We start from the raw sequence: 25915 nt of genomic DNA, 5'->3' as shown, positions 1-25915 counted from the left end.
TAAAAAACATATTGACTGGACGAATGATCAGTGAAATTCGAACTTTTCGGAAGCCATAGGCGCAGAAACGTCAATAAAATATTCAAAGCAGATTACATTGTGCCAACTGTGAAACATGGCGGTGGCTCAGCCATGGTTTGGGGCTGTTTCAGCTACGCTGGCGTTGATCAACTGAGAAAAAAAAAAGTGAAGGATTTATGAACAAATAGAAGTATCACAGTATACTGCAACGCTATGCAATACCATCTGGCATTCATTTGCTTGGTCGTGGATTCATTTACGAACAAGATAACGATCCGAAACATACATCAAAACATTGTACTTCTTATCTAGAAAGAAAAGAAAGACGCAGGGGACCTTGATACGATGGAGTGGCCACCAAAATCCCCCGATTTAAATCCCATCGAGGTATTGTGGGAAGAACTGGATCGACGTGTGAGAGATCTAAAGCCAACAAACCTTCCTGACCACTGGGATTGTTTGAACGAAGCGTGGAATAATATTCTACATCAAACACTTCAAAAATTCATCGAAAGAATGCGGAAATTGTGCGCTGCAGTCATCAAAGCAAAAGGTGGCCATTTTCAAGAAAATCGCTTAAAGTAAAATACTCACTGTTTTCTTATAAATTTTGATGGAACTTTCAGTAAATAAAATTCATTAAAAATATCTTGGGATGATGAACTATGTTGAATGTGAAAAAATACTGCTAATATGTGAGTAATATTTTAATAAATGATACGAAAAACTGACAAAAACAACTTTTTTCATCTTGTTCTAATACTTTCCGACTGTACTGTACATGTATGTATATGGAGCATTCCACAGTTCATAGGGGACAAATCGTAAGCAATTTTTCAGCTTTCGACCTAAGTACGGTATTCAGATCATGAGAAAACGCCGAAGAAACCTTTTCATTTTCTACTTGTTAGCTAAACTTGAAAATGTTTTATTTAAAAATATGACCTTTCCTGTTAATTATTCGTTTCTTTTACAGTGAGTTTATTCCGGAGATGTATCCTGTAATCTTAAATGTAAGCCTGCAAGTATGTCTTGAGCACTTCTTGGACCCTTCAAGAAATGTCCACGAATTCCTAGCACGTTTCAAAGCTGCATGCAGAACGCATTTCGAAATAAAATGAAGAAAACCCCAAGCTTATGATCTGGATATCACGCTTTAACTAAATACAAAATATTTGGTGCTTTTGTAATATTCGTGTATGTGTGTTAAAAATCCAAAACAAATGACTATGCATTTTTACGGAACTGGAAAAAAATCATTGGGTCCGATTAGGTCAAGTTTCAGCAAAACTTATAGTATTTGAAAACTAACAAAAACTAAATTTGGTAGTAATTGTATCAAGGTTTGTTAAAATATCAAGAATATGACAGTAATTTAATTCGAAAAAAATAATAGTGTAAAAATGAAGTTGTTAATATGGTACATTCCTGTTTGTATAGGACACGTACGATATACACCCTGTTGTTGCAGTGGTAAGATACCCAATTCTACAAGCACTTTCTCATGGCCCTATTAGCATGCCCATTATCAAGCCTCGTCGGCATTTAGTTTACAATGTTGGCGATGTTGAGAAAGCGTATACCCCAAAGTCTGCAGTGTGTGAGAAGAAATGCGCCTTAAAGTCTGCAGTATGTGGCAGAGCGCCCTTGCTGTAAGGGTGTGATATTTCTTAATGTCTTTAGTTTGCTACATGTGGCAGGACGCCACCTCCAACGATATGCCAATATTAAAAGCGCATATAATGTGAATAGGCGGAGGTTGCCTCTGCTACAACGGGTATGAGAATTCTCATGAGTAGTGGCGGAACTGTAGGAGCACAGGACAGTTTTTAAATTTTGATTTTCTCAGAAAAATTGATGCAGTCCCTGTCTAAAATAATCTTATGCATGGCATTTTACATATTCCAATAAAGAGTTTGTTTAACCCAAGAAATGAACATTCTGAATTTTTCCAGCTATTTAGTATGCAGGAAAAAATAAAATGGTTCCAAAAAAACCAAGGTTTGTGTTTATCTACTTTTTGAATTTATTTTATGTGATATATTTAAAATATATTGGCATTAAAAACTAATAACGAGAGCAATTCTAAAAATCCGCAAAAATGTACGATTTTTCATGGAGTGCTTGATATACTTGCGGGTTTTCGGAAAAAAGTTACCCAAGATCTAAAAAATAAAATTTTGATTAGCATATGATATCTACATGATACAAATTTTACTGTGTGACAGTAAAAATATATATTGTAGGTGAGAGATACTTAAAATTGTGGGTCAAGTCGAATATACAAAAATTGTAACTTTAAATTTTCAAATACTGGAGTTAGTTGCCTAAAACACAAATTGGTCTGTAATACTATAAATGTTTATTATAGGAAAATAATTTCCATGTTGCTCAGAAGAGAGCAGCTAGGCGCTTCGCCCGGCAGTACATACAATCATAAAATTTGAGGGGAAAGTTTGTTTTACTAAAATAATAATATATTGTTACTAATATTAGCAACACTAAGGGGTACTGTCATCCCCAAGCCGATGCTAAGAGTGACTTGTATGCACATCCATAAATCAATCATTATGTATCTACATAAACGAATCAATCATTAGGTCTACACATATGTACGTACACGCAGCTGAGAAGCAACGCACAAACACATGCAGATATCTTATCTGAGATATGCAATTATAATTGTGGAAGTATCGCTCACAAACACACGCGCATATGAGAGCTATACACGTACATCTGTAGTTATAATTATAACAGATAATCAACTAGTAGATTCTAGAACAGAAGCGCCTAGAAGATGCAACGAGGAAATCAAAGAGTATAAAAGGCAGCAACAGTAGAGGCGCTACAATCAGTTTCGATTAAGCACGCTATCTGTCGAGAAATAGAAGTGTTATTTTGAAAGTAGTCTAATAAAGACAATTTTGCATTACTGAATAGTGGTGTTATTTATTCAACAGTTTAGTGATTCGAACCTTAGTAGAAGATTTGAAATAAGCGGAATTGCAGTAAATTTGTTACAATTGGTGTCAGAAGAGGAATTGCTGAATAAATTCCGAAGATTTTGAATACAGATTGGACATGGCAAAGTTCAGTGAATTGAAGATCCAACAACTGAAGAAGGAGTTGGAAAGCCGTGGATTGAATACAAGCGACATTAAACTCGAACTTCAGGCACGACTACGAGAGGCAATGGAAGCGGAAGGAATTAACGTGGAAGAGTATGTCTTTCCTCTTGATGGCGAGGAGACAACAAAAATTGTAGTGAAAAATGAAACATCGCAGACAGTTACGAGCACAGACTTAAACATGATATTGGCTGCAATATCTGCACAAACATCGATAGTAACATCAATGTCGTCGCAAATGACCTCTCAACTGGAAGAATAGAAGACATATATGGCATCTCAACTAGAATCGCAGGAGACACGCATAACATCAAAGATTGAAGCACAAGAAACGCGTATTTCAGAAATGTCGACACAGATAACAACCAAGATGGAAACACAGTTAGAAGAACAGAAGACATATATGGCTGAGCAATTGAAAGCACAAGAAACTCGCATATCCTCGCAGCTCGAGGCACAGGAAGTAAGGGTATCATCAAAATTTGAATCGCAGGATGCAAAACTCGCATAATTTCAGGCAGAAGTCGATGATTTAAAAGGTCGTATGGAGCAATTACAACTAAATTGCCCGGCTGTATCAGCAAGCAATCCAAAGGTGAAGACACCATCTTTCGACGGTTCTGTTCCTTTCCAGGTATTTAAGCTACAATTTGAGAATACCGCAACAGTCAACAACTGGTATGCTGAAGATAAAGTTGCTGCACTGTCCATGGCACTGAAAGGGCCTGCAGCTGAGATATTACAAACCATTCCAGAGGGCGAACGGAACTGTTATGAAGCATTGATGGGTGCTCTAGAGAGACGATACGGAACTGAGCATAGGAGACAGATATACCAAATGGAGTTACTGAACCGCTTCCAGAAGTCTGGTGAGACATTGCAAGAGTTTGCGTCGGATGTTGAAAGGCTGACACATTTAGCGAATGCAGACGCACCCGTGAAATACACTGAAAGGGTAAATATTCAAAGCTTTATAAATGGCATACGGGACGTCGAAACAAAGCGAGCTACATACGTAAACCCAAAGCCAAAATTCGCAGAAACGTTATCACATGCTATGATTCAGGAAACAGCGTCGCTTCTGTGTAAGCCAGTTTTCAAAGCACGCCGCGTGGAAGTAGAAAGGCTAGAGTGGGTAGACGCAATATTGGAGGCGCTGAAAGGATCGCAAAAGCGGAGTGAAAGAGTTATCAAATACTTAAAATGCGGGAAGCCCGGTCACATTGCACGTCATTACGATCTTGATCCTAGTGGTTTCAACAGCAAGGGTGGTCATAATAACAAAGATGGAAGGGATGAGCAAGAGCGAGTAAGATGTAGAGATCGAGAGCTAGCTCCAGCTATTGAATGTCCTGTGATATCTGTGTCGCAAATTGGTAGAAAATCGAGCAGTCTTACCGTCAGAAGGAATGTGGATGGCAAAGAACGTTTACTGACTGTAGATACGGGCGTCTCATTCCTTAATTCGATCTGACTTGGTCAACAGGAGAGTAAAACCGTTACCTGGAGCAAGGTTGCGTACGGTCACTGGCGAGTATAACCAAGTCCAAGCAGAAGTGGTATGTGAGGTATTAATTGGAAAGGTCATGGTCCTACACAAATTCATTATGGCGGAGATTGTTGATGAAGTCATATTGGGAGTGGACTTCTTAGTTGACCATAACATCAGGATCGATATGCGGAGAAAGATTATGCGCTATAAGAACCAGGATGTGCCACTTAGCTTCAGTTTGGAAAAGGGTTCAGTAGTAATCGAGCACTGGTGGATAAGAGTCGACAAAGACCACGAAAGTCAAAGGTAAAAGTTGGTAGATCGAATGGGCCAAACAAAACAAAATCAAAGATACCTGCGAGAGAAACACTGGCATTGACAAACCCGATCGGGCGCACTAAAACGAAGGAAAGAATTTTGCAGAAAGAATGCAAGGGTATTTTCAAGCCGGGGCGCACTACTCTTGTGAAACATGGGAACGATACTGAGTATGCGAAGCCAATCCGTCAAGCGCAAGCTCTACGAAGTAGTTCATTGGCCAAACAACAGAGCGTGAAGGAACGGCCCCGGGGTAATGAGTAGTAAGATGAAACACATGTACGACAAGGAAAATAATTCGGAAGGTTTGCGGAAGGAAGATTTGGTACTGCTATACAACCCTCACCGGCGGAAAGGTGTTCCATCCAAATATAGGTGCAGTTGGGAAGGCCCGTAAAGAGTTGTGAAGTAGAGCAGTGATATCATCTACCACATACAAACAATTGGGAAACCACGAAATAGAAGGGTGGTTCATTTGGAGAGGCTAGCAGCGGTTAGATCGAGCGATTTGTCTGATCGGGACGATCCAGACTTAGGTGGAGGGCAGTGTTACGAATATTAGCAACATTAAGGCGTACTGTCATCTCCAAGCCGATGCTAGGAGTGACTTGTATGCACATCCATAAATCAATCATTATGTATCTACATAAACGAATCAATCATTAGGTCTGCACATATGTAAGTACACGCAGTGGAGAAACAACGCACAAACACATGCAGATATCTTATCTGAGATATGCAATTATAATTGTCGAAGTGTCGCTCACAAACATACGCGCATATGAGAGCTATACACGTACATCTGTAGTTATAATTATAACAGATAACCAACTAATAGATTCTAAAACAGAAGCGCCTAGAAGATGCAACGAGGAAATCAAGGAATATAAAAGGCAGCAACAGTAGAAGCGCTACAATCAGTTTCGATTAAGCACGCTATCTGTCGAACAATAGAAGTTTTATTTTGCATTACTGAATAGCGGTGTTACTTATTCAACAGTTTAGTGATTCGAACCTTAGTAGAAGATTTGAAATAAGCAGAATTGCAGTAAATTCGTTACAATTTTAATATATGTACATATTTATGGGTCTATATTCTCTCATTATTGAAATTTCTAAGAAGCAGATAAACTTATACCTTTTCCTGTCCATGAAAATTATTCAAACTTCCAGTGGTACAAAAAAAGACAAAAGTGAAAATACTTTGTAAGTACCCGGACATCTCCAAAATAATGAGCTACTAGAAAAAGCCGAAAAAAATTTGTACCTTTGGATCCTTAGGAGCCTATAACTTTGTTGGTTATAAACCGATTCTCCAGCTTTTATAAGAAGAGATTTAGACCTTTCCAGCGATATAAATTTTTCTTGTTAGGTGGTTTGTTTGGTAAACACCCACAAATTTCATAACATATCCAAAAACGTATGTATGAACGATGTTTCTTCTATCCAAAACTGGTAAAAAGATTAAAATCGGTCTAGAGCTACATAAGTTACAGTCATATTAGACCACAATTGCCAAGTAAATATTTTTGAAACTTATTGATACAATTGTTTCTTTTGTAGTTATTACCGGCCTTAGTGTTGTTGCTTATTTAAGACTTTCATTCGAGCTCTAGGCCACAATTTAATTTTTTTTTCAAATTTTGGTATCACGTAGATTATAATAACTCAGTTTTGGATATATTTAGGAAAATGAGTACTCATAATTAATTTTCAATTCTGATGCATATAAATTAGTGTCAGAAAAAACTGACAATCCGTTCATAACCAACAAAGTTTTAGGCTTGTTAAGGTCAAAAGATACGAATAACCGGGGTTTTATCAGTAGCTTACCATTTTGGAGGTGTCCTAGGCAAATCTTGTGAGCAGCCATTGTTAAATCTTCAAGATCTACTAGAAAAATGATATCACCTCCCAGGTATTTTTTTGGTGTCACACAATGTAATTAATGCTTCAGCGACATGTATCGGAACGCCGACGTAAAGCTAATTTAAAAGCGTGATTCGAGATTTTTAACAACAACTAAAAAATGCAATATCAGTTCATTGATCGCAAAATTTACAAATTTGAATTTGATTATTAATATGCAAATATGCTCACATGTTATGCCGGCTTTTTTTTGTGAAAACCAATAATTTTTGAAAAAGGTATTTAACATTTCAGACTGAAAAATATTTGTTAATGTAAGGCGGTATCGATATGTAAATAAATTAAATTAAAACCTAACGACAAGCATTTAATCATTCAATGTATACAATATAAACAGAAACACTTAAGAAAGTGAGAAAAATGCAAAAGCAAGTTGAAACAAAAAATGACAAACAATTTAAAGGTGTTGGATTCTATAAAAACTCAAAAATGATTTTTAAACTGACCCTAAACTTTTTTTGAGCCCGTTTTAAAGAATCAGATTTTTTTTTTTAACGCAAAGGTTGTTATAAAAGGGGGTTCCGCGAGATGTGTAACTTGGTGCTAGATTAGTGTGTAAGTAACCCCAAAGATATTAATCCCTGAGAGGGAACAGTTGGTGAACGACACAAATTGGCCCACTGCTAGCATTCAGATCTACACAGATGGATCTAAACTGGATAACAGGGTCGGAGAGGGTGTCTATTCGGAACAATTGGACATAAAAAGATCGTTTCGCCTTCCGGATCACTGTAGCGCATTTCAGGGCGAACTTGTGGCCTTACAAGACGCTGTGGACTGCCTAAGGCAGAAGGCAGTCTCTCAGAGGCACATTTATATTTTCTTAGACAGTCAAGAAGCGCTGAAAGCCCTTGACTCTGTCACAACTAATTCTTAAGCTGTAGTAAGCTGTCATAGATCACTTAACGTGAGGGCTGAACAGTGTACTCTGCATATGGTATGGGTTCCGGGGCATTCTAGGTAATGAGATGGCAAATGAGCTTGCAAGAAAGGGTATCTCCCTTCTACTTTCGCCATCCTAGAAGAGGTTGGGCAAGCCGCTCTCCACCTGCAAGCTCAAGAGAAAGGAGGCTCCACTGATAGAGGCGAGAGCTAGGTGGAAGCATCATGATGGATGCGCTATACGGCAAAACTCACATGGCCGGAATGGAATGAGAGGAAATCGCGTGAACTTCTCACCCTCCGTAAGAGGGATCTTTCCTTAGTTGTGGATCTTCTCACTGGTCACGTCTGTATTGGACCGCATGCGGAAAGGATTCGAGCTCCATTTAATGATTATTGTAGAAGCTGCGGCAACGAAGAAGAGCCTGAAATTATTAGGCATCTACGTTGCGGATGTCCAGCGCTCGGTAGAAAAAGCAACGTTTCATGGGCAAGATGTTTCTTGTAGATCTGATTGATATAGCTGAGGTCAATACACGACGCTTAGTTAGCTTCACAAACTCAACGAAGTGGTTTTATTAGGAGAGTAGGAACAAATCCGTGTGGTTTCACAATGGGCCTATTAAGGCCTAAGTGTGCCGCTCCGATGTGGACGGCAACCACGTGAACCTAACCTAACCTAACCCTAGCGAACTCAATGACCAATATTAGAAACTAAAAAGAAATGTTCCTAATATAGGCAATTTAAACAGGTTATCAATGAGTTTTGATTTTTATCGACTAGTTAACGGTTTGCTACCGATTTACCTTGAACCAATCATCGATTATCTATAGCAAATTTATCTATACTTTACCAAGAATTTGACGAAAAGTTAAAGATTTTGTTTCAAAAATTTACCGTTACGTTATTGAAGAGTTATTGATTTACTAAAAATTATTGAGAAATTATCGGAGTGTTTTCAATTTATAATAGACGTGCTATCGAATTGTTATCAATTCATCATCGAAAAACTATCTATTTTTGAACAAAAACTTATCGATTGGATACTGAAAAGCATTTATCAGAGTATTACCAACTTCTAATCGGCGTGTTATCAGACAAAAAGCCTACGAAGCTCTTCTCACAAAGTTATTTAATTCTGGTAAAGTTGCTTCTGTTGCGGTTTAACTTCAACTCATGGACGAGCTCTGGTTGTCTGAAAATATTGGTTTTCATTGGTGTTTACACGTGGAACTTCACGAGTGTTTTTCTTTTATATGTTTATATTTATATGTATTTATCTTTGTTTTTTTTTCTAATAATATTTTCCAGTTATTCAGGCCTGTTCTGAATTCCGACTCGTTTTGAAAAGTAAAACGAGGCTGATTTCGAGTAGATTTCTTTTTGGTGTTCCAACTGCCATTGAAACAAATCGATTCAAAGTTGATTTCGAATCGTTTTCATTCCGAGTCGATATTCAAGCGAAACAGCTGTTTTTATTTATTTTGGTTTTAGTTAAATTTTAATTGTGCAAAAATTTGAACAAAATGCCAGCACCAATGGTTTTCGGAAATGCAGAGTCAAGAAGACGTGCAATTGTGCATAAAAATAGCAAAAATCGGTCCATTGAACACGTCGGTTTCCTTTCGACCAGAATCGCTTTGTTTAGCTTGGAAAATTTTTGATAGAAAATTTCAAATTAAGAATTGTTATACTAAATAAACAAATAGTGTAGCAAAAAGTTGTTATAAGTCTTCCAAAATAAAATGAATAATTTAATAAAACTTATTTGTGGGGAAAATAATGTAATTATCTGTGCTTAATAGGCCAATTACTTTTGATTCCGACTGCTCAGAGGCAAAACTTTTCAAATCGACCAAGTCTGGTCGGAATCGATATTCAGAACACCAATCCATTTCGATTCCGCATAAATTTGTCGGAATCGAAATCCAGAACAGGCCCGATTATCTATTTCAAAAGGGCGGAATTGTGTCATACTATCCGTGATCGACTTAAATATTTTAAGTCGCAATTGCATTGAAAAGGTCATTAGGATTGTCGTAATACGTGAAGTATAGGCTGCAAGTACTTATTAGATTCATAAAGTATTCGAATTTTTATGAAAAGTTTGACAGATTCATATTTAACATTAACACTTAAATGCACATACCCACAACGTGGTATATGACTGTGCAGTCGCGCTCAAACTTAACTTCTTTTACTAATTAAACTTTTTGATTAAATTTCGATGCTTTATATTACCAAATGTGGTTTAAAAAATTTTGTTGCATCCCAAAGCTTGATGTATCTTATGTACGATTTGATGCCAAGCACTCGGGCATAACAAATGAGGGTTCACTGCAGTCGGGTTCATGAATGCGCTGCGCAAGCGCTGTATAGTATCATATGTTTTTGTCAAAAACATTCTGGGCATTTCCCTTGCGGCAAAAAAATCAGACAAACAAAAACAAACCACATTTCATTTGTTATTTAAATATTTATCAAATGCGGGCACATTTCACCCAAAACCGGATCTGCGCTGAATTGGCTTTTTCTTTCTTTTCAAATTTTTGTTCTGTGACGATCGTTGATCGATTTTGGTATTGATTGTTTGTTATTGTAGATATATTTGTGTTTATTGGTTTGTATTAGGGATCATTAGCTGGCAGTGACTGTGCTGCTACTGTTTTTATACCTTTCATGAACATGAAATGGTATATTAACTTTGGTCCGATGTTTGTAACATTGAGAAATATAGAAGATAGACTCACCATTAAGTATACCAAATTGATCAGGGCGACGAACTGAGTTGATATAGCCATGTCCGTCTGTTCGTCCGTCCGTGCGTCTGTCTGTTTGAACGCAAACTAGTCCCTCAAATTTTGAGATATCTCAATGAAATTTGGCACAAGAATGTATTTTTGTATTATATTAGACATTTGTCGGATCCGGTAGGATCGGACCACTATAACATATATCTCCCATACAACCGATCGTTCAGATAAAACGGTTTTCGTCATTCCTGCCGCAATTTAGAAAGTATAAACGTGAAACTCGGTGATATATATTCTAATATACCATTGAAGATATCCTGAAAAAATCACTTTGATCGGAGCTATATATAATATATATCCCATACAACCGATCGTTCAGATAAGGGGGATTTTGCCATTTTTATTTTATATTTATCTTAAAATCGTTTAGGTATGTACATCTCTTCACTATATATTTCTTATATATATATATATATATATATATATATATATATATTTCTTATCTTATCCGATTATTCCGAGATTACGAACGGGATAAGATTATTGTTCAGCCCCATTCATGAAAGGTATGACGTCTTCGGCACAGCCGAAGACAGTCCCGCCCTTCCTTGTTTTGTTTTATTTTTTTACTTAATATATATGTGTTTGTTTTTCGGTTTTGTTAGCTCTGCGAAATTTTTGGTTCAAATACTAAAATACGTCGAAATTGGGAGTTAAATACGAAATTGATCTGAAAGAAGCAACAACTTGTAGCGAGCATTTGAAAAATAAAAATTGTTTAGTGAAAATTAGAAAGTTTCGTCTTTAAAAAGAAAAAATATAATGCAGATTTATTTATTGAAAATGGTGAGTTTTTAAAAAATGTTTTAAAATGCGGCAGGTAGTTGGAACATCTCTAATAATATTTGAAAAGCTTGTAGAAACTTAACTTAGATTTTGAAAATGTTTAGACTTGAATTTCCATGTCAAAACAGTTTTGTGTTTGTGCCCAGATTTTCAGTGCAGTTTTGGCAAAACTATGCTTAGCCTTGCCACATAGGGTGAACAGAAAACTAAATGAAAGCTTAAAGCTTGTTTAACCCAAGTGCATTCTGAAAGCTATGTGAAAAACTGAAGAACTTAAAATAGGTATCTCATATCCAAGCCTCTCGGCGAGGATTTTAGGGCGTGCTACAGGTGCAGTTAATATTTTATCCAAAATTTAATAAGATTAGCCGACAGTAAGCTTCAAAAATTATTGTTGAGATCATCTAATGTTGGTTCTATAAAAGAGAGATTACAATAGGATTGGTCGGTGCCAAATGTGTCTTTTCCATGGAACATGTGAAGAGGTGGTATATATCGTGTGAAGATTGTTCACATTTACTTTGCAAAGGTGATATACTAAGCTTTTCCGGTACCTAGTGGAAGGCTGACTAGACACAATCCCAACTTTTTTACTTGGGGTTGTGCAATGGCACTGGAAGAAATTGCGCCAGATTAAGGTAACATTTGCCTGAAGTGAGTTGGTGAAAGAAACGAGATTTTTTTCTGAATGCCATTGATTACCAGCGGCTTAAAATAATGTGCATCTTTTTGGTTTTTCACAAAAGACGGGTTGTGTACAGCTGGCTCGCTAGCCCACAGCCCGAAATGAGAATTTTTTAGTAAAACCTCTTTGGTTCGCTTATGAAAAAAAAATTTTTAAAAAATGTGTAATCATATTTTTCCATGGATGGGATAACCATGGCTAACCTTAGGAAAATGAACCACAGTGAGAAAACCGGGCTTGCATAACAATATATACGAAAACATTTCGTTTCGATGATTATTAAGAAGCAAGCCACCAAGAAAGTATTTCGTTTTGTAATAAAAAAATGATATTTATTTTCGTTGTAACTTTATTATAAACGTAAATTATAAAAAAAAAAATCAATCGCGGGAATTTCGGGGTGCAAGTTTCACTCTGCGGAAAATAAGGAAGCTTTCAAGCAACGTTCAAGAACCCGAAAAGTCAAATGAATAAACCGAATTTTCCCAACTGGCCATAAAATCAAATTTAACAAGTAAGGAAGGCTAAGTTCTGGTGTAACCGAACATTACATACTCAGTTGAGAGCTATGGAGACAAAATAAGGGAAAATCAAAATGTAGGAAATTGAACCTAGGGTAACCCTGGAATGTGTTTGTATGACATGTGTATCAAATGGTAGGTATTAAAAAGTATTTTAAGAGGGAGTAGGCCATATTTCTCTAGATGGACGCCATTTAGGGATATCGCAATAAAGGTGGACCCGGGCTGACTCTATAATTTGTTTGTACGATATGGATATCAAATGAAAGGTGTTAATGAGTGTTTTAAGAGGGCGTGGGCTTAGTTCTTAGGTGGACGCCTTTTCCAGATATCGCCATAAAGGTAGACCAAGGGTGACCCTAGAATTTGTTTGTACGATATGGGTATCAAATTAAAGGTATTACTGAGGGTTTTAAAAGGGAGTGGTGGTAGTTGTATATGTGAAGGCGGTTTCCAGATATCGACCAAAATGTGGACCAGGGTGACCCAGAACGTCATCTGTTGGATACCGCTAATTTATTTATATATGTAATACCTGCCAAGATTTCAAGGGTGTTTTATTTCGCCCAGCAGAACTTTTTCATTTTCTTTTACTTAATATGGTAGGTGTTACACCCATTTTACAAAGTTCTTTTCTAAAGTTATATTTTACGTCAATAAACCAATCCAATTACCATGTTTCATCCCTTTTTTCGTATTTGGTATGGAATTATGGCATTTTTCGTAATTTTCGATATCGAAAAAGTGGTCGTGGTCATAGTCGGATTTCGGCCATTTTTTATACCAATACAAAGTGAGTTCAGATAAGTACGTGAACTGAGTGTAGTAAAGATATATCGATTTTGGCTCAAGTTATCGTGTCAATGGCCGAGCGGAAGGACAGATGGCCGACTGTGTGTAAAAACTGGGCGTGGCTTTAACCGATTTCGCCCTTTTTCACAGAAATAACTTATCGTCCTAGAATCTAAGCCCCTACCAAATTTCACAAGGATTGGTAAATCTTTGTTCGACTTATGGCATTAAAAGTATCCTAGGCAAATTAAATCAAAAAGGGCGGAGCCACGCCCGTTTTGAAATTTTCTTTTATTTTTGTATTTTGTTGCACCATATCATTACTGGAGTTGAATCTTGACATAATTTACTTACATACTCTAAAGATATTAAATTTTTTGTTAAAATTTGACTTTAAAAAAAAATTGTTTTTAAAAGTGGGCGTGGTCGTTCGTTCGTAATAGGAGGTACGTTCCTGTCAAATTTCATCATGATATCTCCAACGACTGCGAAATTACAGCTTGCAAAACTTTTAAATTACCTTCTTTTAGAAGTGGCGGGTCCACGCCCATTGTCCAAAATTTTACTAATTTTCTATTCTGCGTCATAAGTTCAACTCATCTACAAAGTTTCATCGCTAGATCCGTCTTTGGTAATGAATTGTCGCACTTTTTCGGTTTTCCGAAATTTTCGATATCGAAAAAGTGGGCGTGGTTATCATCCGATAGCGTTCATTTTAAATAGCGATCTGAGATGAGTGCTCAGGAACCTACATACCAAATTTCATCAAGATGCCTCAAAATTTACTCAAGTTATCGTGTTAACGGACGGACGGACGGACGGACATAGCTCAACCAAATTTTTTTGCGATCCTGATGATTTTTATATATGGAAGTCTGTATCTATCTCGATTTCTTTATACCTGTACAACCAACCATTATCCAATCAAAGTTAATACACTCTGTGAGCTCTGCTCAACTGAGTATAAAAATGCCATGCTTGAAATTGACCCTGTAGTCATTTGAAGTAATCATAAGGCCAAATTATCTTATGATAATTGGAAGTGGTCATATGATCAGTTCACTTTTCCGTCGTTAACTTTATCTTATGATAATTGGAAGTGGTCATATGATCAGTTCACTTTTCCATCGTTAACTTTATGTCACCGCCATGACAACAGCAGGCCAATTTGGAACACATCTGCTCTCGCTGCTTTCTATTGGGTTGTATACATAGGTGCCGGAAAGTTACAGTCTTTGTCCTAAAGCCAGTTAGTTATAGAGATTTTCAGAACAACTTGGCTTTTGAGTTGATTGCTCTTTAGTTCTAGATATATATATAGTTGAATCTATGGGGAAAGATAGGTTTTCAGCGTAATTTTATCAAGGTTTTACAAATCAATCTACCACATTAATAACTAAACTTTAGTACATTGGGCAATAAATATAGGAAGAGGAAGCACGGATTCGAGACTATAACATCAAAGTGGATGTACCCAGAATGGAAAACAGGTGCGCTTCTAGTGTATGCAGAACCACTACTAGTTCGCTCTCTATCTCTTTTACATGCTTTCAACTTGGAAATTTAACAAGGCGATCTCCCAGGCGGTGAAAATGGTCATCGTTGCACTAACTTTTCTATAGTTCCGAAACAGATACATGTTATCACTTTAGAATTAGTTGGTTTATTGGCACTATTTCTATAGTACCGAACTTGTGTAAAAATTGTCTAGTTATTTTGTTGATTCTATTGCGTTGTTTGCAAACTTGACCGAGATTCTACATATTGCTTCTAGTACAATTTTTGCCCTTTTTTATAGTTCCGAATTATTTGGAAAGTCAGCGGGAATGGTTTTAAGGTGTAGGGGAAAAAACGGTGATTCATAGGCGAAGCTCCTTAAAGATAGTAGAAGGATTTTTTGTGGGATATCTATTTATCAAACACATAGTATATATGATATACGAAAACTCAAACTATCGATTTTTAAACTAGAGAATATCTAGTCTCAAAAGAACTAAAACTTATATGATTCTTTAGATCTAGCTCTGAATTAGAAATTTTGCTCATTAGCTATTGACATGCCTTCAGGATAGGGCGAGAGATAGAACGAGATCATATCAAAGTTTCAGCAACAGCGAGTGGAAGCTATATAGGAATGATTTTCCTAATATCTTATTTTTACATCTTTAAGAGTAATATTTTTCCTTTATTTACAGCTTTCGTATGTTATGTTGGTCTTGCTCTTAGCGTTCAACGTAAGTGCCAGTCCACTTTATCAGCAATACGGAAAAAATAGTAAAATCGATATTGACCCACTTATTGCATCCGCCACAAATAATGTGCCAATGATACAAAGTAATAACTTTGAGACGATTATGCCCGATGGCTCACTACCCCGAGAAGTATGGCAGTTTCAAAACTTCGATAGTTTTTATGATACACAAATGACAGAAAATGATGATTTCAATATGGATGAAGCAAAGTTTTTACCTAAAAATGCCGCAATTCGTCCACCACAGCCATTGTCAAAAAAGGAACGTGAAATACGTCAATACGTCGAAATAGCCGATCCTAGGTTGGAGAAAGTGAAGATGTTAAAGTTAAAAAAAGGCAACACGGAGCCGCGTGGACCATACGCTTATGCGTGGGATCAGTTTGATTATGATTTGTATAGTGTGAATCCGTTAAATCAAAAGCGCTATTAACTAACAGTCGGAGTTCTTTCCCTTCACACTTTACTGATCTTGCTTCTATTTATTTATTTATTTTCTTGTGATATTTTCTCATAGATGTTTAGTTAATTTATTAATAAAATAATTTATTTATTTAATGAACCAGACAGATTTTGTTTGTGTTAATGAATACATCGAAGAATTTTTTTTTTCTTTTTGGCAAAAAAGCAGAATGCGGAAAGTTTTTTTGTTAAAAAATGAATAAACATGTGAAATAGTCGAATGGAATTTAAAAAATAAAAAAAGAACTCGAAAAAGTGGTATGACGATAACCTAAATATAATTTTGTGATTAAGCAGGCGCCTGTTTTACCGGCAGCTGCAAAAAATTTTTGTGAAATCATTAAATTAAAGAACTGACATTAACTGGATTCGCCTGCCAAAAATGGCGTAAATAGAAACAGATAGCATATTCTAAATTTCGCGAATCATTAATTATCATCTTATTGTTTGTTACACTGATGAAGCTTAAACAATAAAACCCAAAGGCAGTTAAATTAGTAAACAACAACAGAGTTTGGCATTATTCATATAAAATTTTATGGAAATTTTGATAACTGATTTTTTGATATATTTTTTACTGAACATTTTTTTATAAAAAATGAATATCTTAACATGAAGAAATTTATAAATTTGTTTTGAACATGCGTCGTGACAGGTGAAGTCAACATTAACAAGTATTGAAGGCTAAGTTCGGGTGTAACCGAACATTACATACTCAGCTTTGGAGACAAAATAAGGGAAACCCACCATGTAGGAAAATGAACCTAGGGTAACCCTGGAGTGTGTTTATATGACATGCGTATCAAATGGTAGGTATTAAAAAGTATTTTAAAAGGGAGTGGGCAATAGTTATATAGGTGGACGCCATTTCGGGATATCGCCATAAAGGTGGACCAGGGGTGACTCTAGAATGTGTTTGTACGATATGGGCATCAAATTAAAGGTATTAATGAGGGTTTTAAAAGGGAGTGTCCCTTAGTCGTATATGTGAAGACGTTTTCGAAATATCGACCGAAATGTGGATCAGGATGACCCAGAACATCATCTGTCGGGTACCGCTAATTTATTTATATATATAATACCACGAAAAGTATTCCTGCCAAGATTTCAAGGGTTTTTTATTTCGCCCTGCAGAACTTTTTCATTTTATTCTACTTAATATGGTAGGTGTCACACCATTTTACAAAGTTTTTTCCAAAGTTATATTTTGCGGGAAAAAAACAAATCCAATCACCATGTTTCATCCTTTTTTCGTATTTGGTATAGAATTATGGAATTTTTTCTAATTTTTTTAAATTTTTGATATCGAAAAAGTGGGCGGATTTCGCACATTTTTTATACCAATACAAAGTGAGTTCAGATAAGTACGTGAACTAAGTTTAGTAAAGATATATCCATTTTTGCTCAAGTTATCCTGTTAACGGCCAAGAGGAAGGAGAGACGCTCAACTGTGTATAAAAGCTGGGCGTGGCTTAAACCGATTTCGCCCTTTTTCACAGAAAACAGTTATCGGCATAGAAGCTTATAAATTTTCACAAAGATTGGTAAATTTTTGTTCGACAAATTAAACGAAAAAAGGCGGAGCCATGCCCATTTTGAAATTTTCTTTTATTTTTGTATTTTGTTTCACCACATCATTACTGGAGTTGAATGCTGACATAATTTACTTATATACTCTAAACATATTCAATTTTTTGTTAGAATTTGAATTTAAATATTTTTTTTAAAGTGGGCGTGTTCGGCATCCGATTTTGCTAATAGCTATATATCACACATATAGTAATAGGAGTAACGTTCCTGTCAATTTTCATCATGATATCTTCAACGACTGCCAAATTACAACTTGCAAAACTTTTGAATTACCTTCTTTTAAACAACGGAGGTGCCACGCCCATTGTCCAAAATTTTACTAATTTTCTATTTTGCATCATAAGGTCAACCCGCCTACCAAGCTTCATCGCTTTATCCGTCTTTTGTAATAAATTATCGCACTTTTTCAATTTTTCGATATCGAAAAAGTAAGCGTGGTTATAGTCCGATTTCTTTCATTTTAAATAACGATCTGAGATGAGTTCCCAGGAAATTACATACCAAATTTCATTAAGATACCTCGAAATTTACTCAAGCTATCGTGTTTATGGACGAATGGACGGACGGACATGGCTAAATTAATTTCCTTTCGCCCATATCATTTTGATATATAGCAGTCTATATCTATCTCAATTAGTTTATGCCGTTACGGGGTACCGTTATGCGAACAAAATTGATATACTCTGTGAGCTCTGCTCAGCTGAGTATAAAAAATGGAGTCACATTTGACAATACTCGCCCTAATAAATTTAAGTGTTGCTCTTTGACTTATCTGCTCCATTGATATTTTTAGTATCATAAAAAAAAATACTACAAAATAACGCCTGCGTTTTGTATTTCCTTTCGTGGGAGGGTTTACTTTCTCTTCCTGAGGGAAAATGCAAAAGTTTTAGTCAACGGAACTGAATGGCTGGATCTAATTGGAATATGAAAACATTCTGCCGACGTAAATGAGAATATTGTCGAACCCAGTCGTATGAAAAAGCCCAGCAGACACTGTTCTGGATTTCTCTATCTAACCGCAACCTCTTACCTATATAACCCTCTTCCTCTCTTATTTACCTTACCCTGTGAATTTTTTAGTTTCCTTATTCGGATAATTCAGGCTGACGTAAATGAGATGATTGTCGAACTGAAACAATATCATGAAGTCGAGGATGAATATCTGCGAGGCTAAGACCCAAATGTTGAGGTAGGCTCATTGAGCAGAAAAGTGGCTGGCGTAAAAATATATACATAGCTGCAAAGGTTTTATAGCAACGATGCCTTAATAAATCAGAGCTTACAGATTTACCTGATGGAAAAAAAAAACATTGGCTTATGAGAAATTAATTTTAAAAAGTTCTGGCTAACCCTGGACAAACATGAAAAACTCCCAGTCGTATGATGAAATTCAACATACACTTATGAATTTCTCTATCGATCCACAACCTCTTATCTCTCTAACCGTGTTCCTCTTTTATTTCCCTTCCCCTGTGGATTTTATAGTTTCCTCATTCGGATCATTCAAGCTGACATTAATCCTCCCACTTTCCCTTTTATTCTTCCCGCCCTTACTTTTATTCAAGTCATGCTCTCACTATTATTCTTAATATCATCTTTATTCTTAATCTTTCAGATAACCTCTTTTGACTTCTTTGTCTCAAACCATTAACCTTATTCTTACTTTTACACTCACTCTCCATTTTCCTCTTTTTCTTTTTACTCCTCCGACCTCCCTCCAACATCCTTTTTTCTTTGATGCCCCCATTTGCAATGTGGAGATATATCGAGTTTGGCTCTTTTCCGCACAACTTATTACTAAGATAGTAAAAAACTACCAAAATATTACCAGACGTTTTCTCTTCCTACTACTTGAAATTCATGGCTAGATTATGAGGGCCGTCAAAGTTTTGTTGTTGTACTATTGACTTCACTTGTATGGTTTTATTGCGTCAGGAGTATGCGTATATTTTTGAAGCATATGAACTCTTCTTCTCTGAGGAAAAAAATTGTAATGGCGTTCATATATCACTCGAATAAGCAAACCAAATATGTTTAATTAAAATAAGTCAAATAAATTAATTAAAATAAGTCAAATTATCAATTGATTGTAAATAACCTACAAAAACAATTTATTGATTATTAACTATTCATATAAAGTTTGCCCATCAAAGAAAAATTCCAAAATTTACAAACGGCGATGGTTACTAGGACATGTTCCTTAATTTCACTTCGTCATCAGCTAAATTTTTGGGAGATGAGTATTGAACTCGAACCTCCAACATTCATACCAGTGTAAAGGCAGATGCTTTTAACCACTCAGCCATATGAATGCCCCGCTGCTCACATTGCAATTGGTCTCTTAGTATGCCTTTTTGTTGATATTCCTTTTATTCACTATTTATAAATAAAAAAATAAATGTAAGGCGCGATAACCTCCGAAGAGATCTAAGGCCGAGCTTCTCTTCCAATTTGCGTCGTGCTCCTCTTGATTTTCCCTACAAATTGGCCGGACGGGACCTACATGTTTTATTCCGATTCCGAACGGCATCTGCAAGGCAGATGAGTTTTCACTGAGAGCTTTTCATGGCAGAAATACACCCGGAGCTCTTGCCAAACACTGCCGAGGGGCGACCCCGCTTAGAAAAATTTTCTTCTAATGGAAAAACCTTATTTCTAAAATTTTGATGTTGCTTTGTCCGGGGTTTGAACCTAGGGCATACGGTGTGGTAGGAGGAGCTCGCTACCATCACACCACGGTGGCAGCCACCTAAATTCACCATTTAGGTACATACTAATTCTATATGCTAATTAATCTTAATGTGTGGAATGTTTTAGGCGCGCTTAAAAGCTTTGCAACATTTTCCATTTTCCATTTTCCAAAATTTTACCCACTTTCTACTATTCGTCATAAAGTCAACCCGCATATTATAAAAAAAATAATAAATGTAAGGCGCGATAACCTCCGAAGAGATCTAAGGCCGAGCTTCTCTTCCAATTTGCGTCGTGCTCCTCTTGATTTTTCCCTACAAATTGGCCGGACGGGACCTACATGTTTTATGCCGACTCCGAACGGCATCTTCAAGGCAGATGAGTTTTCACTGAGAGCTTTTCATGGCAGAAATACAATCGGAGCGCTTGCCAGACACTGCCGAGGGGCGACCCCGCTTAGAAAAATTTTCTTCTAATTGAAAAATCTTATTTCTAAAATTTTGATGTTGCTTTGCCCAGGAGTTGAACCCAGGGCATACGGCGTGATAGGCAGAGCACGCTACCATCACACCACGGTGGCCGCCGCATATTAAGTTTCATCAATTTATCTGTCTTTGTTAACGAATTGTAGCATTTTTTCCAATCTTCGAAATTTCGATAGAGATTTTTTTAAAGTGGGCGCGGTCCCCAAACGATTCCGTTTATTTTCACGAGTTATACATATATTTAATATTTGGGATAACCTTCTTGTCAAATTTCAATATGATATCTTCAATGGCTTTTGACTTACGACTTGCAAAACTTTACACATTTCTTCTTGTAAAACGCCCATTTTTCAAGATTGTACTTATTTTTTTTTTTAAGTTAATCGACATATGAAGTTCTAGCACTTTACCTGTCTTTGATAATGATTTACCACATTTTTCCCATTTTTCGAAGCTTCGATATCGATTCATTTTTAAAGTGGGCGTATCGCCAACCGATTTTGTCAATTTTCATAAAAAGAATATATAATGGCAAGGACAACCTGCACCCCAAATTTCATCATGATATCTTTAACGGGTTGGGGTTGATGGTTTGGAATATCTTCAAATTTTCTTCTTCTGAGTGTAGGCGGTGCCACGCCCGTTTTCCAAAACTTTTGCAGATTTATATTTTTTACCATAAAGTCAATCCACATATCAAGACTAATCAGTTTACTGGTATTTGGTAACGAATCATCGCATTATTTCCATTTTTCGAAATTATCTATATCGAAAAAGTGGGCGCGGTTATACTGCGTTATATGCAAATGAAAGTTGTCAGTAGCAAATGCAAAAGTGTACCTTCGATGGAACCCGACTCATTACTTTAGTTGGCGTGACATCAGTGCAAGGAATGGGCTCGTTTAGGATGGACATGGGTTAGGTCAGTTTTTCAATACACTTAAACAATCTAGTTTTGGTGTTCGTAAACTCTCCAGCTATATTAGAATTGAGCCAGCGGTAGCCCTGACGGAAATCCTCCGTCTAGCACCGTGTTCGCAAATGCTGATATACAACAAGTTTGTTTGTGGAAACCATAACCATTCCGCAGAGGAATGGGCAGAATGCTGCGGAGCAACGGCTCTTTTATTTTGAAATACTGGATGAAACTAAAAAATATCTGTCACTTCAAATGATGCCGCAAGTGCAATTGACATGCTTCTTTTTAACAACTAAATGTTCTCAATTACAAATGACGCTTTCGAATTGTCATGGCTGGGTGGTGAGGAGCGGCCGAAGGCAGATATCCGTACGTTCCATGCTAGCTCGCCGTCTTGGGCAGGGTATTGCCCCACCGCTAAATGAAAAAAGGGGTTCATACCTTTGTATGACTTTGGAATGATAAAAAAGACATGAGTGTGAAAGATAATGGTGAAATTAAAGGGGAAGAAAAAGATGACACTTTTCCTGTCAGGTGGAGTCCTCCTACCCTCCTCATTGCAACTTGTTCGCAGCCAAGAAGACTATGTTGACTCCCCTTTTCAATAAATTCAAGTTGGCTGCGAACAGCTTTAGGTTGCCTCCGATCGCGCCAAGCGTGTTCTTCTCAAAACATATTCCGCAAAAGGGAAGTCAGGTTGTGCACTTTGCTATTAAACACGCCGAAAGTTTCTTCGGGTCGCTGCTTCCTTTCACCCTCAGTAGGCCGATTGCCATTGGCAATACTGCTGCATGTGGCAGGTTTTCAGACTCGGACAAGTGTAACACCAACCAAGGTTCCCACATGAGTCTTGTTGCTCCCGATATCACCCGTCATTTGCATCACCAAGTCAAATCGTTGTTGCGCCATCATCGTCATTCTTTGGCGGAGCTACCCGACATTTGTTTCGACTTATTTTAGCTCATTTGGTAGAGCATAGGTTCAAAACCGGCTGCCTGAAGAGTTACACAATGTATTGTCGTCCAAACGAATACGTTATGAATTTGGTCGTAGTTATTAGAAAATTCATACACAGTGCTTGGCAGCAGTGTTTCTCAGCAAAGTTTCTCAACAATGTTTCTAAACAAACGAATATTGCTAATGATAAGCTGCAACAATAAAAACTGAAGCCTACATTTAGGCAGTCCCGAAACTAGATAGATTTTGATTGGGTAACCCAAGTTTTAACGATCTGTTTTATGATTAAATAAATAAACTACTTCAAATTTCTTATGCATATCTACATATGTACATTAGAGCGGGTCGATTTAAAAATCGCTCATTGCTCTGTGAAAATCGTATTCTAGGGATCAAAATAAGAAACTTTGCCGAAGGAACCATACCTCTAAAACGAATTCTGATGTCCCCCCCTTTGGGTCGAACTTTTTGGTAGGCGCAATTTCAATTCTACCTGCTGTGTCTTGTGGTGGCTTAAAAAAAACAACACAAGCAATTTTACGACATGTAAACGCATCACAGTGATGCCTTGGTTTTAAAAGGGGGTTGTAAAAACGCTAATTTCTAATAATTTTTTTTTTAATTTCTTTTCTATTACTAAGTTAAATTCATTTTTTCATTTACATATGTTCTGACTAAATAAATTTCTAAAAAGAAAAATAAACTCCAAAAAGAAAAAAACATAGGCATTTCAAAGTAGGATTTTTCAAAATTTGCCCCTACGACCCAAAGGGGGGGGACATCAGAATTCGTTTTAGAAGTATGGTTCCTTCAGCAAAGTTTCTTATTTTGATCCCTAGAATATGATTTTCACAGAGCAATGGGCGATTTTTTTGCCTCCCGACAAATCGACCCGGCCTGATGTACATACATATATATATGTATTGTTTTCTCACTGAAATTAATTACCAATATATAATAATTTGCATAAACACTGATTGAACTTAATGTAAATAGCAACACCCATAATCAAATGCTAAACATATGAATGTGTGCGTTTGTATATTAAGTGACTTAAAATATGATACTAAACTAGTTAAATTTATATTTACATTATTCATTGAGTGGTTAGTTGAATGGATCTTGAAGTATAACCGTTTCCGTGTATGGGTAGAGACGACGATTTGGCGGGCGGTCGAAATCGAGTTTCAGAAATTTGTTTATTTTAATGGAATCGGTGTATGCTTTGTCACCTTGACCTGACACCGAATTCTGGTTAATAATATTTGTACGAGTTTGCAAATTTCGACATTTATCTGATATTGGTTGTACACGCGCACGCGCCGATTGTACAACTTGCTGATGCTTTGCATCCACTTGCCCTGAACCCAATTTTTGCTGATCACAATGGCCATCAGGATAGCAAGTGCTGACAACACGTGTATATGCTCGTACTTCACCTACTGGATTTTGTTTCTCAAAATAATGATCCAATTGGTTAGCTTCCGATTGCGAAATGTAATTACCCGCAACTCCATTCAATGAGTTGTCGATTTGTCTTAACTGATTACTTTGTTGAGCGAAATGGTCCGCGACAACGGCTGGCTGATAAGGTTGATTGTTGTTACTATAAAAGAGTTGAGCTGGTTGCGAACTTAGTGAAGCTGGTAGAGTTGCTCGTGATTGATGTGGCGTTAGCAGAGGATTTTGATGCGATGTATAAGGAATAGAGCGAGGTGGTGATAAATATGTTGCGCCGCCATATCCAAATTGATGATGTTCTAGCGTTTGTTCAGGTGACGATTGAGATAACTTCACTTCATAGTTCTTGCCAATAGGTTCTAATGTACGTACAACCGCTTTCAGTACGGGTATCGGAGGGTGGGCTGGGTTGTAGGACGGATTGTCTAGCTGCAAATTGCTATGGGTCGCGGCTGGTGGTGGAGCGCCATAAAGCGCATGCGGAAAATGGGTGTTGGGGAAAGATTGTACTGGCTGCAATTGTTGTGGAGGACCGTACCCGATGCTATAGCTAGGGATCACGTTTAGGAAAAATGTTGAAATCTGAAAATATTTTATATTGTTCCTTTTTTTTTGTGCTGCTAAGAATATTTGTTAAAGTAGATTTACCAATAAAATGTTTTGCATATTGATAACCGTATATTATTTAAAATTAGTACGCCGCTTGTTGTATGAACTTCCAAACAAAGATCAGCGCTCCGTAATCACGTTGGTTTCACTTTCGTTGTCCGCGCACAAATGTTGCTGCTGTTGGGTTTCAGAAAACTGCTTTGACCATTGATGAGTAGTCAGGCAAATGTGAATCTCTCGTAGCGTTGATAATTTAGTAATGTTTGATGATATTTGGTCTTATGAAACAGGTTTGCCTATGCTAATGCAGCTTAGTCTGTTCATTCAAAATAGTATTAAAAAGTGAAGGCATAAATAAACAGAGCCTCAAATGCTATGAGCTAATACAAAACTGAAATATTTAATAGGACAAATTCGCAAAGCTAATAGAGAAATAATAATAAGCAAATCAAAAGATAGCTAACTTAATTTAAATATTTTGGCTACCATTTTACGCTGAAGAGTTTAGACCTATAGGTTTGTACTAGTTTTGAACAAAATCTAGATGTTAGGGCAGTTTAGGGTTTCCTACAATGCATTAATGGAAGAAATACACTAAAAAGATGATTGCCAATAGCTGATTGAACTGACTCGCTTTCTTTCATAAATCTAACTGAACTATAATCTGATTGATTTTTTGAGAGGCAGCAAGCTTTGAGCTAAGCAGGGCTCTCATATTCAGACATTTTTGCGCTGTAAAAAGTTAATTTCAAAATGAAAAAGTATTTGACTTACAAGACCCGAAGCAGCAGTATTACGGGCATGACATCTTAAGTAGATTGCTATCGCAAAAGTTGGCTCTTATTGCGGTATCCAGTCTGAAGGCCTGCTCTCATTCAATCATATTTTGGTGCAACTACCAACTCTTCGACCTCGAATAGCTCAACGGGTATAACGTTTTTTTATTTCTTTTAAACCGCAAAGCACTTTTTGTATAACGAAAGATGCTCTGCACCCGAGGTTTCATTAATGCGATTGCATCAAACTGCTCCCATATTGGAAATTGCCCTCAACCGCCTCACCAGTCAGCAGCTACAGATCCGCTAACTGACGCCTTTCGCCCTCAAAAAAACAGCCCAT

General features: G+C 36.8%; 2 protein-coding genes across 2 annotated transcripts; one reads left to right on the top strand and one right to left on the bottom strand.

Moving 5' to 3' along the window:
• Positions 1-11243: 11243 nt before the first annotated feature.
• On the top strand, positions 11244-16181 carry LOC137244623 (uncharacterized). The gene is made up of 2 exons (XM_067773882.1): positions 11244-11370; positions 15564-16181. The coding sequence occupies exons 1-2, from the start codon at positions 11347-11349 to the stop codon at positions 16050-16052; spliced, it is 513 nt and encodes a 170-aa protein (XP_067629983.1). The 5' UTR covers positions 11244-11346; the 3' UTR covers positions 16053-16181.
• Positions 16182-23040: 6859 nt separating this feature from the next.
• LOC137244618 (uncharacterized) lies at positions 23041-25016 on the bottom strand. The gene is made up of 2 exons (XM_067773870.1): positions 24836-25016; positions 23041-24769 (listed from the first exon to the last, which is right to left on the bottom strand). The coding sequence occupies exons 1-2, from the start codon at positions 24851-24853 to the stop codon at positions 23834-23836; spliced, it is 954 nt and encodes a 317-aa protein (XP_067629971.1). The 5' UTR covers positions 24854-25016; the 3' UTR covers positions 23041-23833.
• Between the last annotated feature and the right edge of the window lie 899 nt (positions 25017-25915).

The sequence above is a fragment of the Eurosta solidaginis genome, chromosome 1, assembly GCF_040869045.1.
Source record: "Eurosta solidaginis isolate ZX-2024a chromosome 1, ASM4086904v1, whole genome shotgun sequence".
In the NCBI taxonomy this organism is placed as follows: domain Eukaryota; kingdom Metazoa; phylum Arthropoda; class Insecta; order Diptera; family Tephritidae; genus Eurosta; species Eurosta solidaginis.
The sequence above is the reverse complement of the archived record's forward strand: the minus strand, read 5'-3'. Positions and strand labels throughout refer to the sequence as shown.